This window comes from Pituophis catenifer, unplaced genomic scaffold, assembly GCF_029215685.1.
Source record: "Pituophis catenifer annectens isolate HBS135680 unplaced genomic scaffold, rPitCat1.0.hap2 SCAF_1, whole genome shotgun sequence".
In the NCBI taxonomy this organism is placed as follows: Eukaryota; Metazoa; Chordata; class Lepidosauria; order Squamata; family Colubridae; genus Pituophis; species Pituophis catenifer.
In genome coordinates this window covers 96482720-96505204 of record NW_027256881.1, presented here as the reverse complement: position 1 = coordinate 96505204, position 22485 = coordinate 96482720, and the positions used below count along the sequence as shown (strand labels likewise).

The following is a 22485-nucleotide window of genomic DNA, read 5'->3' as shown; positions in this document are numbered from 1 at the left end:
GACTTTAGTAAAACTTTATCTGCAATTCTGCCTTCTATTATTGAAGGGGCTTTCAGATCTCAATGACACTTATAACTGAAAGTATAGATTCCCAGTAAGGTTAAGCATGAAAGGCACATCATAGGTAAGGAATCAGAGTAAATATGATTCACTGAAAAAGAAAACAACAAGCCAACTCTAGGTTTCTGATAACAAATACCCTCCCCCCAAAAACCAACAATACATAAATTACAGGAAACTGAAATGCTTAACCTGAAAATAAAATATTATGTTATATAATAGTATATTATATCATATATATTCATATATGAATAATGGAGAAGTTGACCTTGGAAAGGAGGAATCAAATTAATAAAAGTTCTGGCAAGAAAATTCAAACTTTAGGGCAAATATCTTCTTTCAACAATCTAAATGAAACTACATGCAGACATCAACAGATTGGCAACATCAAAATCAAACTAATTATATACTCTCCAAACAAAAAAGGCAGTCTTCAACATATAACCATTCATTTAGCAAACGTTTAAAGTTACAATGGCACTGAATGACTGTTATGATTGATCTTTGGAATTTTCTTCCGGACCAACGCCTCTCGCAAACTTAGGGATGGAAATTTTGGTCTCAATTCCTGTTATAAGCATGTTGTATGTTTGTTCTTTTAATTAGCAAAATTAAGACCTAATGCTGATTGAAGCTCAATTCACAAACTCCTTTTTGAAAATTATAATTTATGCTAAGAAAAACAAAATCATCAGACCAACAAGGTACAACTTCAACCGTGGTCTATATGATTATGAAGTTACTATGAAGATTAGATTTAATGGATTAGGTTGGATAACTAGAGTAGCAGAGTAAATTGAGATTGAAGTTCATGACATCATTAAGATGATGCAAATAAAAATATCCCAAAATGCAAATAACAGAAGGTGAATTGGTGCTTGCTGATACAGCAGGAAACAAAAGGCGTAAAACACAGTGGAATTTAAATTAAAAGCTGAGTTCTGAAGAAGATTAAGAGACAAACAGATACATCTAAATAAATAATGCAAAGAAACTGAAGTTATCAACAAATGGAAGGAAAAGAGATTTATTTAGGATACTTACAGAATACAAGTCAAACATTTCTGCAAAGATGGACATGATTAAAGACAAAGAAGGCAAAGAACTGCTAGGGAAAAAAGAAGGTAGAAGATCTCTGTAATGTTAATTGGGCTCTAGAACGTATAACTGACAATAAAGCTGCAGAAGCTCTTTTAAACCAACCAAAGTTAAAACCTTTCAGGATGATATAGTCACAGCACTATTTATAATTTGTAGGCAGGTAGAAAAAGCAGTGGTTAAGGGCCTGGAAAAGAGCAATTCTTATTTTAATACCAAAAAAGGGCAGAAAGAATGCTCAGATTACTGAACAATTGCATTTATCCCTCAGGCTGATTAAGATAGTTCAAGGTTTGCAATCCAGAGTTTAACAATACCTGCAGCAAGAACTGCCAGATGTACAAGTCAGCATTTAAAGAGGTGGACACTTCGATTACCTTGTATGCTGTTACCTTATTTACCTTCTATGCAAAGAGAGCCAGTTTGATGTGGTGGCGAAGGCACCAGGCTAGAAATTGGAGATTGAGTTCTTTTCCTGCCTTGGGCACCAAGCCAGCTGGGTAATTTTGGACCAGTCATTCTCTTTCAGCCCTAGGAAGAAGGCAGCAGCAAACCATTTCCACAATTTTGCCAAGAAAACTTCCCACCTACATTACAACAACTATGAACAGTTTCACTATCTCTTCACCTTCTCTCATTTAGTCTTCTTAATAATAAATAATAAATAAATAAAAATAATAAATAATAAAACTCCTCATCCAATAACTCAACACATAACTACATGTAGTCCGCAACTTATGACCATAAATGAGCCCAGAATTATGGTTATAAGACCTGCCGATTGTTAAGCCTGATTTTACAAACTTTTTGTATCAGTCAGTAAGCAAATGAGGTAGCCATAAAGGGAACACTGTGGTTGTTAAGTGAATCCATTTTCCACAATGTGCATTTTTTGTACAAGTAAATGCTGGTTTCCAACAAAACCCACTGTAAATTGTGGTCACATGACTGCAGGATGTTGCAAACAGCCATAAATATGGGCCAGTTGCTATGTGCCCAAACTGTGACTAAATGACCACAAGAGTGATGGATGCAGCTATTAGAATTTTAAATTTGGGTCATAAATAACCATGGGGACTCCCATCTTAACTTTGAACAGTTGCTAACTGACTGGTCATAAGTCAAGGACTATCTGTATAGGCAAGACCGATAAACAACATATTTTCCATTTCAGGTGTCAGCAAAAGTTCAAGAGTTCTAAAATAATTGCATTAGTCAAAACTCATTTCATATCTAAACTCTTAACTGTAAGAAAATCAATGACACATCTTTTCCAGTACAGATGTCAGGAAGTCCAGAATAAACTCCCCCACATTATAACACTGATAAAATAAACCAACTTTATACTCCTCCCTTTTACATAAAACATCCTTGCTCTTTAGTCTATTTGAATTATTGTTATCCCTTGTCTCAAATTTCTTCAAAACTTTAAGAAGCCTCTTTTCTACATTATTCTAATAACAATCTTAAATTGGCATTGTATTTTATTTTATTTTATTTTATTTTATTTTATTTTATTTTATTTTATTTTATTTTATTTTATTTTATTTTATTTTATTTTATTTTATTTTATTTTATTTTATTTTATTTTATTATGTATAAATTTTAGAGCTTCAAGGAATTTTTTTGTATACCAGAGATAAATTCTTGTTCTGATTATTCTCTATAATCAAGTCAGATAAATTTTGTTCAAAATCTTTTACTATAACAGCATCTTCTAGTGTAACCATTTCTTCTGGAAATATGGTGCTCATAAAACACACAACATAGCTGACATTGTTAATTCCAGGTCCTGCTACCATTCTTCAACAATATCTCTGAATACTATTATAAGTTGTTTATGTCTCCAATATCAGAAATAAATTCTCCTTCCCACAAAAATGCATTTATTAATTTCAAAGTTTCAATATTCAAAATTTTAATATTCAAAATTAATATTCAATATTCCAATGTTTACTGATTCCTTAATCCATGTAATACTTTCTACAACCAATGTCTTACTTTTTGCTGTTTGTTATGAATTAAAGTTTATAAAGATACAATTTTATTTTCTTCTATTAAGACACTCAGCCTTGACATTTTGAGGGTATCTAACTTCTTTAAAGCAATTAATAGGCAAATACCAAAGGTGGTTAGCAAAGGAAGTGTGAACTTAGTGTCTTTCAAAGGCTTTGACTGTGGTGGTTGCAGCAAGAATGTCAAATTCCCTCATTCCGGTTCTCCCACTTTCTGGAGACCATTGCCTTGTAGTCTCCAAGTGACAAGCAGCCATATGGAGCACAATTTAGGCAATTTCACAATTTCTCTTTCTCTGGAGACTGTTAAAGGAATCCATTTACTCTTTGGCTCTTTGTTCTTGGCCACATTCATCAGCCCTTCAGTCATCTATATCTTTCCTGAAAATTCTCTACTCAACTTACCAGTATATTAAACAAATATTTCAATGTATACCTCACTATACTTCCAAATTTATTTCTCTAATTTCTCCTTGATATTTTCATTCAATATATGCTCCTAGTAGTCCAAGTATTTATGGGTGGCAAGTACAACTTAGTAACTGTAGGACTAGAACACTTCATGTATAAATAGAAAAGCACTGGAAAGATTATAAATAATCTTCTTTGGCATGTTTGAGGGCTATGGAATTGTTTTTTAGAAGATAATCCAACTACTAAATTGTCAAGGACTATATATTTTGTTTCTCCGATCATTTTAAGTAGATACTTTAGAATCTTTTACACTATAGACAGATAAGTAGGTAGGTAGGTAGATGGGTAGGTAGTAGGTAGAAAGGTAGATAGGGAGGTAGTAGGGAGGTAGACAGACAAACAATTAGATGGTGGGAGGGGGGAAAAGGGGGGGAGGGAGAGACTGACTTACTTTATACTGAGGTTATTCCAGCAACCCTTTCCCTGATAACATAATATCTAAGCAAAAGGTTATGCATCTTACTATATTCTGTCTGAACGAACCATGTGATTATAAACAATTAAAATTATTTAACAATTACACTACATGAGAAATTACTATTGTTTCTTTCTTTTCAGAGTCATAGGGCTCCATATTTATTTACAGAATTTACTTCTTCATCAGAGCCATCACAGTCTCTTCTTTTAGTATTTTTCTTTCTCTTTTACTCTGCCAACTGCTTCTCTTCTCACACACCTCTCTCCTTTTAATCTTCTGCTCCACCTTCCTTATAAAAAAAGTTTCCAGTTAACCAATTACTTGCTTTAGTAGAATGAAAGTTATCTATCATTTTATAATAAACATTTATGCTAAACATTTATCATAATCTTTTATGATAAAACAATTTTTCCTTGTAATATTTAGCATAGCCATTTAATATAACATTACAAATTCCAGGGGAAAAATGCCTTCACAAACAAAATATAGAAAATAATGAATTAAACAAACTGTTCAGTTTATGTAAATCAAATTTTATTTCCCTAAGATTCTTTCCAGAATCACTTTTCTTATTAAAATAATGTGCAGTTTCAGAGTAGAATTCTGTAGCACTATTAGTTGATTTCTTCTCTTTTTTTTCTCTTACTTTATTCTCACCAATCCATTGGTTTATTACAGAAACAGAAATCTGAGCTACAGATGTTTCTTATTTCTACTTTAGCTCATAAAAATAATTCATTAGTTCATTCTTGCTATGACAGCTCACCTCTCCATCTTCCTGCACTCTTCAGCCCAGTTTTTTATTATTTGATTATCAGCCACTCAAAATTTTGATTATTGCAGGGGGAAATTCTTGTAACTATTTTACCTGGGCTTAGACATTATCTGCGAGGTTCAAGGGAAACATGCATTTGGGTTACAAAAGGCAGAAAGAGGATGAAATAATGTAACTTATTTCAGAGAGGGGGGGGAGAGAAAGAGAACTGCTGCTTTATTATTATTTCTGCATCACATTACTGCCCATTCACAGTAAAACAGCAAGACCAGGACAAATGCATGTCACCTAACCTTTTATGTATTATTAAAGAGTAGAACAGGAAGAAGCCATTTTCCAGCAACCATTACACTGTGTAGTAATGTACACATGAAATAGTAGGTTATTAAACCGACATTAGAGCTAAATGTATACATCTTCTTCATGTAACCCATTACTTTAATAATGAAATAAACTTAAGTGACAGAGAGTAGGTTTATACACATTCTATAAGAGTAAGACTATTGCTGTTATAGACATAAAAACAGAGATGGGGGTAGTTTAAGTGTCCCCCCACAAGGCCTTATTTCTGATGACATGAATTCCGTTCATGGAAATGCAATTCAAATCCAGACAATTACTATATCTAATAGTTCATTTACAGCAAAAATCAGATTTGTAGTATTAGTGGAAAGAAGATCCCACTACAAAGGACACTTCAAAGAATAAAGTTATATTGTTAGAATAGAAGCAAGTTATAAGTGATGTAACCTCTCAGTTGCTAGTATTCCTTGTCTTATCATTATGTTATCCAATTATGATAAACCCAGAGACAGTTTTCCCTTTATTAAAGATGATCTTGCATATGCCCCATTATTTACTTGCATATCAAATTACATGAACCTTCAAACTCACAGAAATATCTAGATTGGCAGATATGAAAAAGAGGTTAAACTACAGGGTTTTTACTCAGAGAAGACTGGGCTGGATAAGATAGTCATGGGAACAGAGGATAAATTAATTTTAAAATGTTATAATTTTTTTATTAAATATAGAACTAGAGGAAGAACAAGTACTGTATTTTCCGGTGTATAAGACAGCTTTCTAACACATGAAAATCTTCTCAAAAGTCGGAGGTCGTCTTATATGCCGGGTGTCGTTCTTCTGTAACCAGGTAGACCAGCCCGAAAGGCTCTGACGAGCCAAGCTCTGACCATCCCAGCTGAGTTGCCTGCTAATCAGGCAACTCAGCTTGGATCGCCAGAGACATTTAAAAAAGTTTTTTCTTTTAAATGGCTCTGACTGACTGCTAATCGGTAGCAAAAATCCTCCCCTCCAGCTTGCTTACCTTAGCTGCTAGTTGCAACGCTTGCCTTGCTTCACTTGCCTGCAATCGATTATATCAGCAAGCAACTGAATCTCCCTGCCTGCAATCAAGCAGGTAGGGAGTTGAAGTCTACAAGTCTTAAAGTTGCCAAGGTTGGAAACCCCTGTTCTATTGGGTAAGCTCCCTTTGGGAGCTTTAAAAAAAATAGTTAATTGGGGTTCTTTTTAGTTGTTCTTTTTTTAGACCTAGCCATTTAAAGTTTAGGAAGTTTTAAATTTAGCTGCTTTTATATAAAAATAAAAATAAAATAAAATAAAATTTGTGCAGCTTTCTGAGATTTTGTGTGTTTCTGTAGTGTTTCACTCTAACTACACAAACACTCAAAATCTCACAAAGCTGTATGTGGAATTTTGTGTGTGTAAAGTGTGAAAGCTGGTTTTTGGGACTTTTTGTGGCTGTGTGAGGTTCCTCCTTGTTGCAGGGGCCATTTTGGGTCTAGCACAGCTGCTTTTACATTGTGGGTGAGCCAGTTGTGTTGTGTTGTGTGTGTGTATTTTTATTAATTTTATTTTATTTATTTATTTAATTTAATTTAATTTTTATTTGGTGTGAGTTGGAAGAGGGGTAGTCTTATATGGCGAGTATAGCCCAAACCCTATATTTTAACAGGAAAAGTCGGGGGTCGTCTTATATGCCCAGTCATCTTATACGCCGGAAAATACGGTAAAAGAAACAATGATAGCCTGGGCAAAAAATTTTGGATATTCAACCGAATTGGATAAATGACAACAATTATGGGAAAGAAATTATAAATTAACAATGTCCACTGCATACAAGGAAAATCAATACAAAACGTTTTATAGATGGCATATGCCCCCTGAGAAACTGGCAAAAATGTTTAAAGATAAATCAGCTAAATGTTGGAAATGCCACCAGTTACCAGGTTCATATTACCACATGTGGTGGACATGCCCTGAAGCAAAAAGCTACTGGAATAAAATTAAGTTATGGGTGGAAGAAATGATACAACAATGCATAGACTTAAAACCAGAACTATTTCTATTGGGTATCTTACCAGAGAAAATTAGTAAAAATAATGTGTATTTGATTATACATGTAATAACAGCAAGGATTGTTTATGCACAAAATTGGAAAGCAGAGAATATAACATTGTAGGGAGAAGTAATTTTAAAAAAATTAGATTGTGCAGAAATGAATAGATTAACTATGATGATAAAGGAAAGAGAAGATTCAGAATATTTTAAGATATGGAATAAATTTTACTATTGGTTAGAAAAGAGATATAAATAAGTTTTAAAAGAGATTGAGGAAAAAATAATTGTTGTAATTAGAATATTAAACTAATGGAAAACCTTTGTAATGGACTTGGTGAGATTGAAGATGGAAGAGATAGAGAAGAGAAGAAATTTTTGAAGATAACATCGAAGTGCCACATGGAAGAAATGAACTGTGTACTAAATGTTTGTCTTAAAAAATAAAAAAAACTTTATTAAAAAAAAAGAAATATCTAGCTTGGGGAGAAAAATAAAGGTAAACATTGGCATGAGCAATCTCTCTCTTAGCAAATTTAAGAATTCTGTCAGATTTATTTGGCCAATATCAACCACTAGTAATTATTACAAAGTTTTGGCAGTCCTTGTTTAAGGATAAACATGTGGTCCTGCTGACACTGCTGCATGCGTAGTCTTGGCTGTTGCAACATCTTCATGATGATGAGATCACAATTCTGGCACCTGGCAACTAACTCCCAAGTAGGATGGCTGCAGTGTCCAGCAATCACCATTCGTAACCTTCACTGCTAGCTTGTAACAAGCAGTCAAAGGAGGATGGAAATACGATCATATGACATCACGTTTAAAGACTGCTGAGTATTCACTTAACGACAGCACCCCCCAGAACTGCTGCCATAAGTCAGCGCAATCACATGAATTGTACTTTACAAATACCATACAGTTGCTGGTCCCAAATACCATAATTAAAAGAAGACTACCTGTATCTTTCTCGTCACTAGACCAGAAACCTGACACTACAGCGTTGATTTCTTCTTCTGATGAAAATGCAGAACCAAGATAAAAAAAATTTTTTAGGAAGGAAACCCCTTTTTCAGCCATGTTTGTGGGTGAACAGTATATTCTTTACTGAATAAAGCATTACAAATTTCATATCATCACAAAGTCCAAGGCATAGGCCTATGTTTTCTTCTTTAACTTAATAAAGAACTATCTCCCCTTCTGTTAAATGGACCACAGACTAGACGGCTTCATCATACTAATTCACTTTGTTCTCAGGCATCAAGTCAATAAAGTAAATATCGGTATATTTTAGCAGTTTCACTGATTTAACCTCTTCTGACAGGTTTAAGAATCTGATACAGCACTCTCTGCAGCACAGCGATTGAATGCAGGTAGTAATGTATGTGGAAGGACTGGATCACGTAGTGCAGTGTTAACGTTTATAGATGGAATTACCATTCCTAGACAGTTCTATAGCAGATTCCCATATTGAGTAGATGGATTTGTTTAGAGATTTGTACCAATGCAACAGATTGCTTTATCCACCAGTAGCTAAATAGGCTGGTTGGTTATCAGATCTGAAGTATAACTTAATTTTAGGAAAACAGGGTATGACCAGCTTTGTTCCAAATAACAATCTCAAGTTTGGGACAGTTTTAGATAGAATGATTTCTTGTGACCTCTGGAAATGCAAAGAAGGAATCCATTCACAAAACTATCTTATCTATACAAAACACATAGATTAACTCTTACTGATGATACCACCCACTACGGTATTTCCACGTGTAGAGTTGGAGGCAATCCAGGCTCAGGTATCGTATGATATGTACAGGAACCTCAACCTGTGCAAAAGAAACGCTTGGCGCATCGCTTTCAAACTGGAGAACTATGGTTCCCATGGATATTATAATGTTATTAACATGGGCTCTCATTTATTTGATTTTTCAGGCCACCAGCAATAACATTGGGATAGGTAGAAACAGTGGTGAAATGTAAAATTTGTTACTACCGGTTCTGTGGACGTGGCTTGGTGGTGTGGGGTAATGTGACTGGGTGGGCGTGGCCAACTTTTTTTTTTTTTTACTTTTAAAACCATTTTTTCTACAACCTCTTCTGACCAATGCATATTCTGCATGGGATAAAATCATTCTGAGCTTCCCAAATGTTGTTGCCTCATGTAACCATCATGTAAGAATTGTGGCAAACATCTTCCCGGGCATAACTAACAAACTAATTCCCCAATAAGTTTGCATTCACTACTTGTATTTTTTCTTTGTAATAGGGTTATAATTTTGTATCTATGTATTTTTACTGTTTGGCTGTTCACCGCCCTGAGTACTTCGGGAGTAGGGCGGTATATAAATTAAATAAATAATAATAATAATAAAAATAATAATAATTAACAGATTTTTCTAATCAGGCACAGTTGCAGACTTCACATGTATTAAATAAATCACATATGAGTTCATAAGTCACATCCATATTTTAACGTTTTCGCCAATTACAGTCCTTATACTGCAACTTTCTCAACATTTTCACAGCATTTATGTCTTCCTTTCCATCTCTTTTCATAGATGTTAACATTCATTGTATTCATTTCAATCTGACTCTTCAACATATCTCCATCACTCCCACACAAAACTCTAAAATACACTTTCCTGCATTCTCTTGATGAAGTTTCCTTCCAAATTACCATATTCTATCACTTTCATTTTTAATTCCACTCGCTTTACTGGAGGCTCTTTGCTAAACTCTCTTCACCTATTTCCAAAAGAAATATTTCTCCTATTACAATTGCTCTACATATTCTCTGCTTTCGTTAATCTTAAGATATTTTATCCTTTGACATTATTCAAATCTATCCTTCTATGTATCGTATTTTTCGGAGTATAAGACGCACCTTTTTCCCCCCTAAAAGGGGGTGAAAATTTAGGTGTGTCTTATACACTGAATGTAGCCCTGCCCACCCACTGGCCCCCACCCTTTGGCTTCTGCCTCGCAGCAGTTACCTCCTTGCAAGCAAACAGCAAGAAAAATCAGCTCCTTTCAGCTTCAGGATATCCTAATTAGCACAAGTTGATTCCAGACTCTCAGCTGATTTGCTCTCAAATGTTTTGTGCAGGGCTCTGCTACCTGCTACAAAGAGATAAATTGCTGGAGCAGATTTTTTTTTTCCTTGTGCTAATCAAGCTATGCTGAAAATGAAAATGAAAGCAAAGCAGGCTGTTTACTGCAACCAGGCAAAATTGCTCAGAGGCAGAGGGAGATTTCTTTTTCTTCTTTTCCTCACCAAAAAAGGTAGGTGAAAACAATGGGAAATTTAGGGCAAAAGAGGAGAGTTCAAGATTTTAAAACACAAAAGAAAGAAAGAAGAAAGAAAAAGGCAAAAATAAAAATGGGAAGGGAGAAAAAGAAATGAAAGAGAAAGATGTTATACATATTTAAATTGAAATATGAATAGTAGTAAGAAATAAATGGGAAATCATGATTGTAAAAATGAAATGAATATTTGTCTTTGTATTTTTGAAATCTAGACAATAATAAGTTTTTCTTTTTTTTCCCTTTTTTTAGAAATATGAATAAGTATAAATTGTAAGAATTGAAATACCTTTAATGTTATATGGTGGAGAAAGTAAAAAGGATTAAGTTGTAGCTTGGATAACAGCTAGAACATTTTTAAATTTAATTAGGTAAATTGTAACGATTGAAATATTTTTAATTATATATTGTGATGAAAATAAAAATGATTTAAGTTGTCATTTGGAGGATTATATGGGCAAAACTATTTGGGTTATTGGGAGAGTTTAAGATGTGAAAATGAGTAACATGAGGGGAAAGCTCTATTTAACTAGGGAATTGTAATAATTGAGATATTATTAATTGTATATTGTGTTGAAAGCAGAAATGGTTAAGTTGTGGTTTGGAGGAATATATGGGGGAAATTATTTGGTTTATTATTATTGGTAAATATAATTGATTTGTAAGAAATTGGATTGCCTGGAAATAATTGAAATATTCATGTTCATATTGATTAATATACAAAAAAGATAGTTATATAACTAATTGATTTATATTAAAATGTTGAATTTGTAATATTACATAATTAACCAATGTGAGGATGGATATAAAAATAGATGACAATGGGAAGGGGTATAATATAGTATAGAAGGGAAAAATTGAATTTGATTAAGATTAGAGATGAGGATGAAGGGTAATATTGGTTTTTTTAAAAAAATGAATGAGGAATAAATATGGCAAAAAAGAAATATAGAAATTGTAAATTTAATTGAAATGACTAAACACTGTTTAAATTTGTGAACTGGCTCAAATACTCTGTTGAAAGAAAATACATTGTATGTTTTTATGTGTGTTTGTCTAAAAAATAAAAAACTTTTTATAAAAAAAAAAAAGGTAGGTGCGTCTTATACTCCGAAAAATACAGTATGTCTATGTGTGCATGTATGTGCATGTGTTTGTATATAAAATACAATAACTTTTTGTCATCCTTGATTTTTGAGCAACAATTCTCTTTTATGTGTATTTTTTCCTACCAATAGCTTTTTCAACTTCATTGCAGAAAGCAACTTTTGCCCTGCCCTTACTTTTTCATAGTTCTCATTAGCCCAATGCCACACACATCTGCAGCACTTTGTAATCTAAATATTTTATTTTATTTCAAACAACTTCCACATCATCTTTTCTTACTCACACTTTCCATCATTCTTTTGGGAAATGAATGTATCTTGCTAAGATTTTTATTTTCAGCTACAATGAAGTTTCAGAAAAATGCCTCTTCGATTTAAAGAGTTTCTGACAAGCACTATTTTGCCTTCAAATTCAAACCACTCTATAGGTCCATCTGATATGCACATCCAATTTTCACTTATGCATGTATTGATTTAAAACTCATAGCCTCGGGAACAAAGAAAAATGTTGTAAAATTTCAGTTCATCTTTCTAACAATTTTCTCAATATTTAATTTCAAGTTCACAATAATACAACACTGGAACTATTTCAGTTACAATGGCTCTTCCAAACTTTTCCAATAAACTAGCCTTAAATAACATACAAGAAATAAAGACTTGTTCTTAGAAAAACAACTATAAAGTCTTTCTTACATCCAAGGGGGGGTTTTCCTGAGGGTTAGGCAGGGTTCGGGCGATCCTCTAGCCAAGGATTGCCGGCATTTAGAGAACCCCCAAATGCCACCCCTGGCTGGCCACGCCCATGCCCACCCCACCCCTCCCACCCTACCCCACCCCTCCCAGGAGTCTCCACATGGTCCATTCATCATTTTAGGTAAGTGCAGGGGCCGCGTGGAGGGTCTGTGAGGCCAAAAAACAGGCCTATCGGAGATTCTGGAAACAGGTCTGTTTTTGGCCTCCGGAGGGCTTCTGGAGCCCGGGGGAAGCTGTTTTTGCTCTCCAGGAGGCTCGACAGAAGCCTCCAGAGCCTGGGGAGGGTAAAAAATGCCCCCCCCGGCTGTGGTGCAGGCAGCCAACTAGGCCACGCTCACCATGGCCACGCCCATCCAGCAACGGGGCAGTGAACCCGTTACTAAAGGATCTGAAGTCCACCCCTGCTTGCATCTATATTCTGTCACGTATTTTATAAGCATATCAATGGATATCTCCTGTAGTACCTGCTAGGTTCCTTTTCCTTCTTATTCTAACTTTAAAAAAAGATTGGAATACGATAGAAAGCAAAGACTGAACTCAAGCATTTTCTTTTGCTTCCCAGATTGTTTCTGGTTCCTATCCCATAAGAGCCTTAGATATGTTAAAATGACAGGTGGTTGGATCCCTTCACTTCCCTTTGAAATGTCCACAGCTATCAAGCAAAAAATAAATGAAGCTTTCTAATTTATTTATTTGTTTGTTTGTTTGTTCAATTTATATGCCGCCTTTCTCCGAAGACTCAAGGCGGCTTACAATGCATTTAAAAACCATATATAAAACATTAAAAGTTAAACCATTAAAAACAATTAAAACCCATTCACACAATTCATAGCCGGATCTCTCTAGATTTAATTCTTACTTAACTGATATTTTATGACAAAATCATCCATACAATCTGTTTTAAATGTATATAACTATAAATTAAAATGAAAATAGTTTAAATGTAATGACTTTATAAGAAACCACCTTATGATTGATAATCCAGTATTTCTTAAATTGTGTCCCAAAGAATATCAGTATTCCCTAAACAATTTGGTATTGTTTCACGGGCACCTTCAAAAATACTAAAAATGTTACTATTTGTTCTTTCGACTTCATTTTCATGAAAGTGGAAATGTTATGTTGTATAATTTATGATTTTACTTCAATTTTTTTTAAAGAAGCAGTCATGTGTGTTCCACAAAAAAAAGAAAAGAAAAAGATTGATGTTCTGCAATTTAAATTTGAAAAACATTAATTCAGAACAAAAAAGGAGTACTAACAAAAACTCTTTGTAGATACAGAAAATGTAATCCATATTACCTACCCAATCGCCATGGTTCTGAGTGTAAAAGGAACTGCACATCTGTACATTATAAGAATGCTAGGAGGAAGAGTGTTATTATCACTGGTATGGGAAGTATGTCTTTTTATTATACTACATATAATCTACTTTATCTTAAAACAGAAAACAAATTCAAATACCTTCAGTATTACAGTCTTCTGATACCTTTTGAAGAACAGTCACTATTACTCCCATTTTACAACTAGGAACCTGAAGCTGCAAGATAGTGATTCTCTTAGGGCCACCATGCTCAGCCATAGACTTAACAGGGAATTGAACCCTATGCTCCAGGGTTCTGAAACAAAAATAACATTAAAAATGTGATGATCTCTTTTTTTGGTGCAAACTTAAATACTTTTTCTATTGGCATAAAACATTACCATTAAAAAAAGAAATTTTGCAACATTCAATCAAAGAGTTACATGAATAACAAAACTATTATTCACAAAAACTAATAAATTGTGTTTGCCTTAGCTTGACTTTTAAATGGAAAAGTCAAATCAGATCTAGCAGCACAGTTAGCAAAAAATTACTGAGTCCTCAAACTAGGGGAAAAATTAGTGTAAGAGAAATTCAACACAAAGTGTATATCCTTCATAAGCTACAGCATGTAAGGACATGGTGTGGGTGTGTGGGGGTGTATTCTATTTCATTTATATTTCACTTTTCTTTTCAGCCATTTCTAATCAATTTAGAGAGTCATTTAACATGAAAATGTGTATCTATTGTGGTAAAAATTTTCTCTCCAATTGTACTCTTTGTATGTTTTTTCTAGTTGAGCCACGCTTTTGAAAAGTATTTTCCACTGATGTGTTTCTCTGCAAAATACACTGCAAACTTCTAAAAAAGGGGAGCTCAGAGACTATTTTCATTATCATTAAAAGAAGCAGGATAAATCAATCAGGATATGAAAATCACTTAAAATAAGCTATAGTTGTTTCAGATCTTTTTCTGAATTTCTTTCAGTCCCCATCTCATGTGGAGCTAAAAGTTGTTGTAGACTTAGTATGGTCAATATGAGCATTTGGTAGCTAGCTCTAATTCTGTACTATTTGATCCAAAGGTTTTACTGGTCCCCAAGTCAGTGATAATCCACTTCCAAGAATCAACAAATTCTATAATTTCTTAACAATTCAATGAAATCTGAAATATAGTTTTCACTGTTATTACAGTTGATTTTAAAACTACCAAACAATCCTCCATAAAACAAGCTGGCAAGACAGTTTGTGAAAATAAAATGTATTAAAGCCTACATACAATTATGTAGAAGGAAATCACTGAATTTAACTTACTCTGCTCAAGAAGAAAATGTTAACGGGAAAAAAAATAGGAAGTGGTTGAACACAGAATATTAGCCTTTGATAAAAGTGAAGTAACGAAAGTGCTATTGAAATTTTTATGAGGCTGGTTTGTAGTAAAGGACACCACTGGAATTAAAGTATAAGCTCGTATGCTTACATGTTAGACTCCTGAACCTCAGGTTACAAACCAAAGATAGGATTCTAAAGTTATGTGGAAGACAGAACAGTTGACACTGGAGACAAGTGCAGAAGCAGCTTTCCTCCTATTATAGACTATTAGTAACAAATGGGTTTTCTTCAACAATGGGTATGAGACATCTGCTCCCCTATACAATAAATAAATGGATTCCCAAGCAATTAGAGATATTTCTTTTCTTTTTAAACTGGATTGCTAGCATATACAGAAGTGATACAAAGGGGAAGCATTTCAAATTGTATAGGTTGTATTTAATAAATAAGCTTGTTAAATCATGTCCAATCTGATACGATTTGGAGCCAGTATTAGATTCCAGGACCATAATCATGACAGTGACATGTTTTTGTTACTCCGTATTGCATAATAAATTTATTCATTACTGATTCATAACAGTACTGATTTTATTTTATAATATTTTTATAAAATATATTTATAATCTCTATTTTACATAATTCTTGCATTTAAGTGGCGAAAAAATTTTGACCTTGGATATTCAACTTCCTTTCTTACGGAAAGTAAATGAAAGAAAGTAATGAAGGTCGTAACTGAACATTAACAATGGTTAAATATGAGCTGATTTCTTATTCCCTCCTTTCTGGTAAGTTCTTAAAACATCATGTTCCATGTTAGATTGTCTATTTTGAGATTTATTTTCTTCTTTGTTTATAAATTATGCAATTTTACACCAGCATTCCAGATTTTGTTTCTGCTAAACTAGGTTCAAAACTAGACATATTTTGTGTGCATCTCTGCTGCACTGTAATCTAAACCTAATACTGAACACTCTACCAATAATAGTGCTACTATAAAGAATTAAAAACTCACTATCAATTTCTGTTCTTACAAGGACACATCAACATTCTTACAAGCCAGCATCACTACTGCATTCGTATCTGCATCATATCCTCATTCCCCGCATCCATTCCACCCCCATAAAACAAAGAGGGCTCTAGTTATACTATCCAGGTATCTTCATCTATAAAGTACATATTCAGCAGTTTTATGTTATAAATACAGTCATCCAATCCACAAAACCCCACAAAGCTCATAACAGATTGTGAACTCACCCTACTATTGAAATTTACATTATGACATTGTCAGTGAGGTTATCACTTTCATTACAAATTACCTGTTGCTAAGAAATGTTATTGTTCAAGAAGCAGCAATTATTAGATACTACTAAGGAACAGATTCAATTTATTATTTCAGTAGGAAACAGTGATTGATAAAAATGATAATATTTCTGGGAAATTTTGTGTCAAGGATATCTACTGGTGGCTAGCAGCTGTACTTATAACTCATAGCACTCCTCATGTTTGAAAAAAAGGCATGTTCCTCATCCCAATCATCTCATGTATTATGGCAGATTGACTCAAAGGAAGATTACTGAAGTGTTTTATATCTATTTTTTCCCTCAAATAAAAGCCTTTTAAAATCAATCACATATATTGCCTTTTATAAAGAGTCATTAACTCAAATATATCATTACTTGGATGATAAAAATGTGGATTGGCTTTCACTACAGGAATGAATAGCAAATTAATAATCTCAGCAAAAAAAACACAACCCTGTATTATGAAAGCTAAGAAAGATGACAAAAAATAATTTCACTGTGACGTTTCTCACTTGAGGCACAAATGACCAGGCTCAAAGTATATTTTGAACCTAGTTCTCTGAAAATGACACTGGTGCTCAGAAAGCTGGAAGGAAAGAGAAAAAGAAGACAACTAAAGGCAAAGCGAATGGACTCAGTTAAGTGGCAAGTGATTCATTGGAAGAGCTGAGGGATCAAGTTAGGGATAATGCGTGGATACAATAATTAATAATCAACAACAATAAAAAAATAATAGATATAATCCATCAAAAATCAACACTACTATATTATTATTGGAAGCAATTTTTGTACAAAGACCAGCTGAAATATTTTAAACAAATATACATTTCCCTCCCACAGACATATGTATTCATTATTTTCTATTCTTTGCTTAAATGATGCAGCAAGCTTTTACATAGATTGTCATGTTTTTCTCATTCAAGTTAAGGCTTTGTAAAAATTGCTTCAGATTAAAAACATTGTAGTATTCATATTTTTAAAAATGCCATTAAGCCACATTATTGTCAGACCTGGAACCTTTTGTTTCTTTCGTTGTTTGTTTCCCTGACATTTATATGGAATAATACATATGCAAATAAACATATAGTAGTTTTCCACTAAATGAAGTCAGACCATTCTCAAAAAAGCATGCTTTCCTGAAAACTATTTTCAATCTCTATTGGGACTATAATATTAATCAAAATAATTAAATTGATATATGGCCCATCAAAAGCAGAAATAGCACCCTCATTAAAAACAATCATGTTATTTATAAACAACATCTTATCTGCTGTATTGCTTCTCTGCACTCAAATAGCACAGAGTCTTTGGCTTCTAGAGAAAAGAAATAATTAAGGATTTTTAAAATAGCCCAAGCAGAGCGCAGTTGTGTCATTCATGGCTACTGATGTCATACGTAATTTGATAGTCACGCACCTCACACTACTATATCAGCCCTGCATGTTTAGTTGGGTAAAAAGAATATATTCTAAAATTTTCAAATGCTAGAAAAACAACAGAAGCAATTTCATCTTGAAAAGAGATCTGGGAATCTTGTTCAACACTACATTTATCATGTGAAAAAAAATCATCTGGAGTGAATTATGTAATGCTTCACACAGCTAATTCATATTGCTTCTCGGAGGATGGTCACATCTCTGAACAGTGAGATGTAAAATATAATGAAATAAAAACTGAGTACATGTATTTAGGCTCACAAGTACCAAATTATCAACCAGTCTTATCTTCACAGCTATGGTACTATCTCTTTCATAAAAGTTCAGAAATTTTCTTCAAAAACAATGAGGCATCCCAATTAAAAACTCAGCCAAAGGAGAAATTCAAAAAAGTGCATGCTACTATATTTCATGACTTTTTAAAATATTTGGATAATATATACCTCTGCCTAGCTTATCAGTGGATTCATATACTGTGCTCAGGGAGAAGATAGCACTTCATAAATATTTTTATTTTAACTAATAACAGCCTGCAAATAGAATCTGTGTTTGGACAGATCACCATTTGTAGAATCAAGACTACTTATTAAGCAATCTACAAATAAGATAAATTGGAATCAGTTAGGATTGATATTTCTGATTAGGTATGGTCAACACTTTAACAGATTTTTGGAGTGAACAGCCATAATAAAATCAATTAATAATAACATGTAACATTTTTCTTTACATAATTTTTACTGTCTCTGGTACTCACAAATATTTCTGAATCACAGCATAATGTAAAAAAGTTCATTTTTATACCATCATAGTTAAACTAATCTGATTGGTTGAAGCATTATAACAAACAGTAATTTGCACCAATCAAAGAGTAATACCAGTCAGTAATGATAGACTCAGCAAGTAGTCTCTTTTATATCTCAGCAATTAAAATTGTAAATATATTTTAGCAAACATCACACTGAATTTTTAGCTTTTACAATTAAAAACATCACTTCCTGTTAATTTTCCACTATCATTAACTTCAGTCAATCCACTTTATTTCTCATTTCAGTATTTTCTAAACAAAACAAAACAGGCAAACAATACTTAAATATAATACAGAGAGGATGTGCATTTTTGTAACACTGCATTTTTCATAAACCTCTGTACCTCAACATTATTTTCATAGAAAGATCTACTAATTGCACTTAAAACTTTTATTGATTGTCACCACTTAGATGGTTGATGAATAAAAACTATGATACTTGATCTAATCTTTCATTTCCTGTATCTCATTAAAAGTTTATAAAATTGAATATCACTAAAATATTAAAATATGACATAGTACTGTATAACTCTTAATTGCCAATTGTCAGACATGACTAGATTTGGAATATAGAAAGTTGATAGTGTCCAGATCATAGATGCTATAGTCCCATGTTTTTATGCTATATGTTCTGGCTTTGGTTTTCTATTTTCAATTCATTTATTTGGATCCAATATTTCTAAAATGCAAAACAGGCTTTCCTTTAAGGTGTAATTTTTCCTTACATATATAAATATAATATTAAGCAACATAAACTGCAAGAAATCAGTAATGTAAAATTAAATATGCCTGACAAATTATTTATTTACCTCTGTTTTTTTTTAAATCATGAGCTGGGTTTCTAAGTAAACTTTTTCAAACTTGTAAGAATATTAAAACCACAATAATAGATTTAAACAGCTTTAAGAAATCAAATAAAAATTATATCAGATGTATCATATACAGAAATAATTCCTAATTCAATTAAAGGGAAGGTGAATAGATAAATCTTCAGAGTCCATCCAATAGTACAGTAAAGGGTAAAGGTCAACTGAATAAAATTCTGCAAGTAGATGAATCAGATTGCCTTTGGGAGGCTTGCATAGTGCAGAGAAATTATAATGAATTCTAAAAAACTTATTTTTCACTTTAGAATGAGATAATATCTAGAACAACATAAGGAAGCATTTGTACCCAGCCATTTCATGATATAGAAAATCACAATGAGATTGATCCAAAGGATAAAATAGGTACAACAATATATTCTAATGCAGTTGTTTTCAACTTTTTGTATAAGTGCCACCAATCACTCTGTCAAAGATATTGAGTTCCGCCATGACAGAGGCAAAGGTTCACTTTTTCCAATGTTTACCAATATATGTTTTTAGGCATTCTGTGATTATTTTTATCATTTATAGTAAATTTAAAGATTTGATTAAACTTTTCATAATTTATTATGTTTTTCATCTGGACTACTTTTGTCCCAGCTATGACACACGATCACTGGAGTACCACTACACTAATGAACTGACAAGGAAAGTGTTGTTTAAATATATTATTGCATATAAACTTATAGTGAACCAGTCAAATTCTGCAGTTCATTTTTAAGATTATGATTCTTTTGTAACCCAAATGTAAATTAGTACATTTATCAATAAAACAAGTTTGATTGTTTCAGCATAAAGGGCTCTGGTTATTAATTAAAATATCAGAAAATGGAGGTAGTAAACAATTACATCTTTATGAGATATGATACTTATTCTCCTCTACAACAGCTGACCCTTTCAAGCAACACATTCTATTCCTCTAAAGTACAGAACAGTACAGTAATTCATATCAAAAGAATGACCAAATAACTCTTATTTATCCTAAAAGCTGTGCAGCAAAGTACAGCTTGTTCTCAACCAGGGCAATCTAACTGTTCCATAGCAGTATCAACTTAAGAGTTTGACAGCGGAAACAAAGCACAATATATTCAACACAATGTTATCTTGGATGGTTTAATAAGACAGATCACTGGCCTGTTTTGCTAACTTGAGATATTGATGTGTGAACCGGGCAGGGCATACTGGGTACCCGTCCAAATGCTATAACTATACTACCTCCTTATGACTGTATGACTGTAATTTTGTTGCTTGTATCCTTACAATTTATATTGATATTGTTTCCTGATTGCTTATTTGTACCCTATGACTATCATTAAGTGTTGTACCTGATGATACTTGACAAATGTATCTTTTCTTTTTATGTACACTGGGAGCGTATGCACCAAGACAAATTCCTTGTGTGTCCAATCACACTTGGCCAATAAAAAATTCTATTCTATTCTATTCTATTCTATTCTATTCTATTCTATTCTATTCTATTCTATTCTATTCCTATTTCTATTCTGAGGAGTAATTCACTCAGTCCCATAACAGGGATGGAGTTTTGTTTCAGTCTGCGGGATTTCAAGGTAAAGTCCTACCTGCTACCCAAGTTGGCCCTACTTTCTGAAACAAGGACATCTCTCTTTCTCTGTCTGGCCAGCTAAGCACCAAGAGTGGAGCATACTTCATTTATTCCTTTTTTTTTTAACGCCAAATCCTCTCTTGTCTTCAAACTCATCTCCGGGAGCTTCGGAAAAAGAGGTCAATTTGAGAAGGAGCCCGATGACTTGGCGTTGGCTGGCTGTCATTTCTCAAATCAAGCCCTGCTCTCCAATCCCAGATTTAAAGAGGATTGTGGAGAAAAGCTCTAAATAGAGCCCCGAGCGTTACTTCTACTATTGCTTTTTACAGCGTCAAGGGCTCCCCTCCCTCCCTCTCTCTCTCTCTCTCTCTCTCTCTCTCTCCCTTCCTTCCTTTCCTTCCTTCCTTCCTTCCTTCCTTCCTCTCCACCCGGGCTGGTTGCAATCCGCACGGCCGCGCAGATCGCCGTTGCCTCCACCGGGTGCCTAGACGCGGCTCTTCTTCCCCCTCTCCGCAACTCTCCCTTCGCCCCGCTCCTTCTCCAGAGCCCCGAGCCTGATGGCGACGGCGGCGGCGCGCGTTAGTAACGAACTCTTTCGCACCCGGGAACCAAGCAGGCAAACCCGGGAGGAGAGACTGGCAGGGCACGGTCCAAACCCGGGGCGAGCAAGCAAGGAGAGAGCGCAGCCCAGAATCCGGCGAGCGGCGAGTCTTCTTTCCAAACCCAATTCAGGGTCGCGCTCTCTCTCTCTCTCGCTCTCTCCAGTTTGCCCCACCGCCTCGCCTGCCGGGCACCGAGCGGGACCAGCTGCCGCCCCCCAAGCTGACGCCGCGTGCCCCGCCGCGCCACGCCACGCGCAAGTTGGCCCGTTTCCCCTCGCCTTACCTATCCGGTAGTCCCCGTTTTGCCCGATCTCGGAGAGAAGCCTCCCCCACATGGTGCTGGTGGTAACCGCCTCCGCTGCCGAGGGGAGAGTGAGAGGGGCGACGGCAAGGCGAAGCGGAGCGGGGTGTGGGGGGGGGGGTGCGCCTCTCGCCGCGCGACGCTGGAGGACGCGCGGCCTGGACGTTTGAGAGGAGGAGGCTGGTCACTGCTGGGCGTTTGCTCCTCCTGCGGCCGTAGTTGCCTTTCGCGCTTCGCAGCCCGCCTTCGGCCTGAGGCAAACTGCGGCCATGGTTGCTTTGCTCCGAGGCCAGCAGCAGCAGCAGCGAGGACAAAACTCCCTTTCTTTGGCTGCGGCTGCCCTGGCTGCGGCGCCGCTTCTCTGCTCTTTCCTCCGCCTCCCTCCCCCTCCGCCTTGCTTGGTGCCGGGCGGAGATAGAGGCGGGAACTCAGCAGATGCTGCTGCTCCCCCGAAGAGGAAGGAGAAGGAGCTGAGGCGGCGGGATGCGCGGAGAGACGGGTGGCGTGGCAGCCGAGTCACGCCGCCTCTTGTTCGCGAGCGGCGTGGGGGGGGGGGGTAACTGGAGAACCGGGGGGAAAAGAAGAAGAGAGGCGCTGCTGCGAAACGTTAAGGGCCGGT

At 35.1% G+C, this 22485-nt stretch overlaps 1 protein-coding gene across 3 annotated transcripts in view; it reads right to left on the bottom strand.

The window, feature by feature from the left end:
• The window catches only part of CEP85L (centrosomal protein 85 like), a 111882-nt gene extending 89839 nt beyond the window's left edge, over positions 1–22043 (bottom strand). The window contains exons 1-2 of one of the 3 annotated variants that reach the window (XM_070932772.1): positions 21849–22043; positions 1560–1689 (exon numbers count right to left, since the gene is read on the bottom strand). In XM_070932772.1, the coding sequence (XP_070788873.1) occupies positions 1560–1677 (118 nt within the window). In that variant the 5' untranslated portion in view covers positions 1678–1689; positions 21849–22043. Of the gene's footprint in view, positions 1–1559; positions 1690–13821; positions 13940–21848 lie in introns of those variants that run through there. The other 2 variants (XM_070932773.1, XM_070932774.1) reach the window with 2 other exon arrangements.
• Positions 22044–22485: the final 442 nt, after the last annotated feature.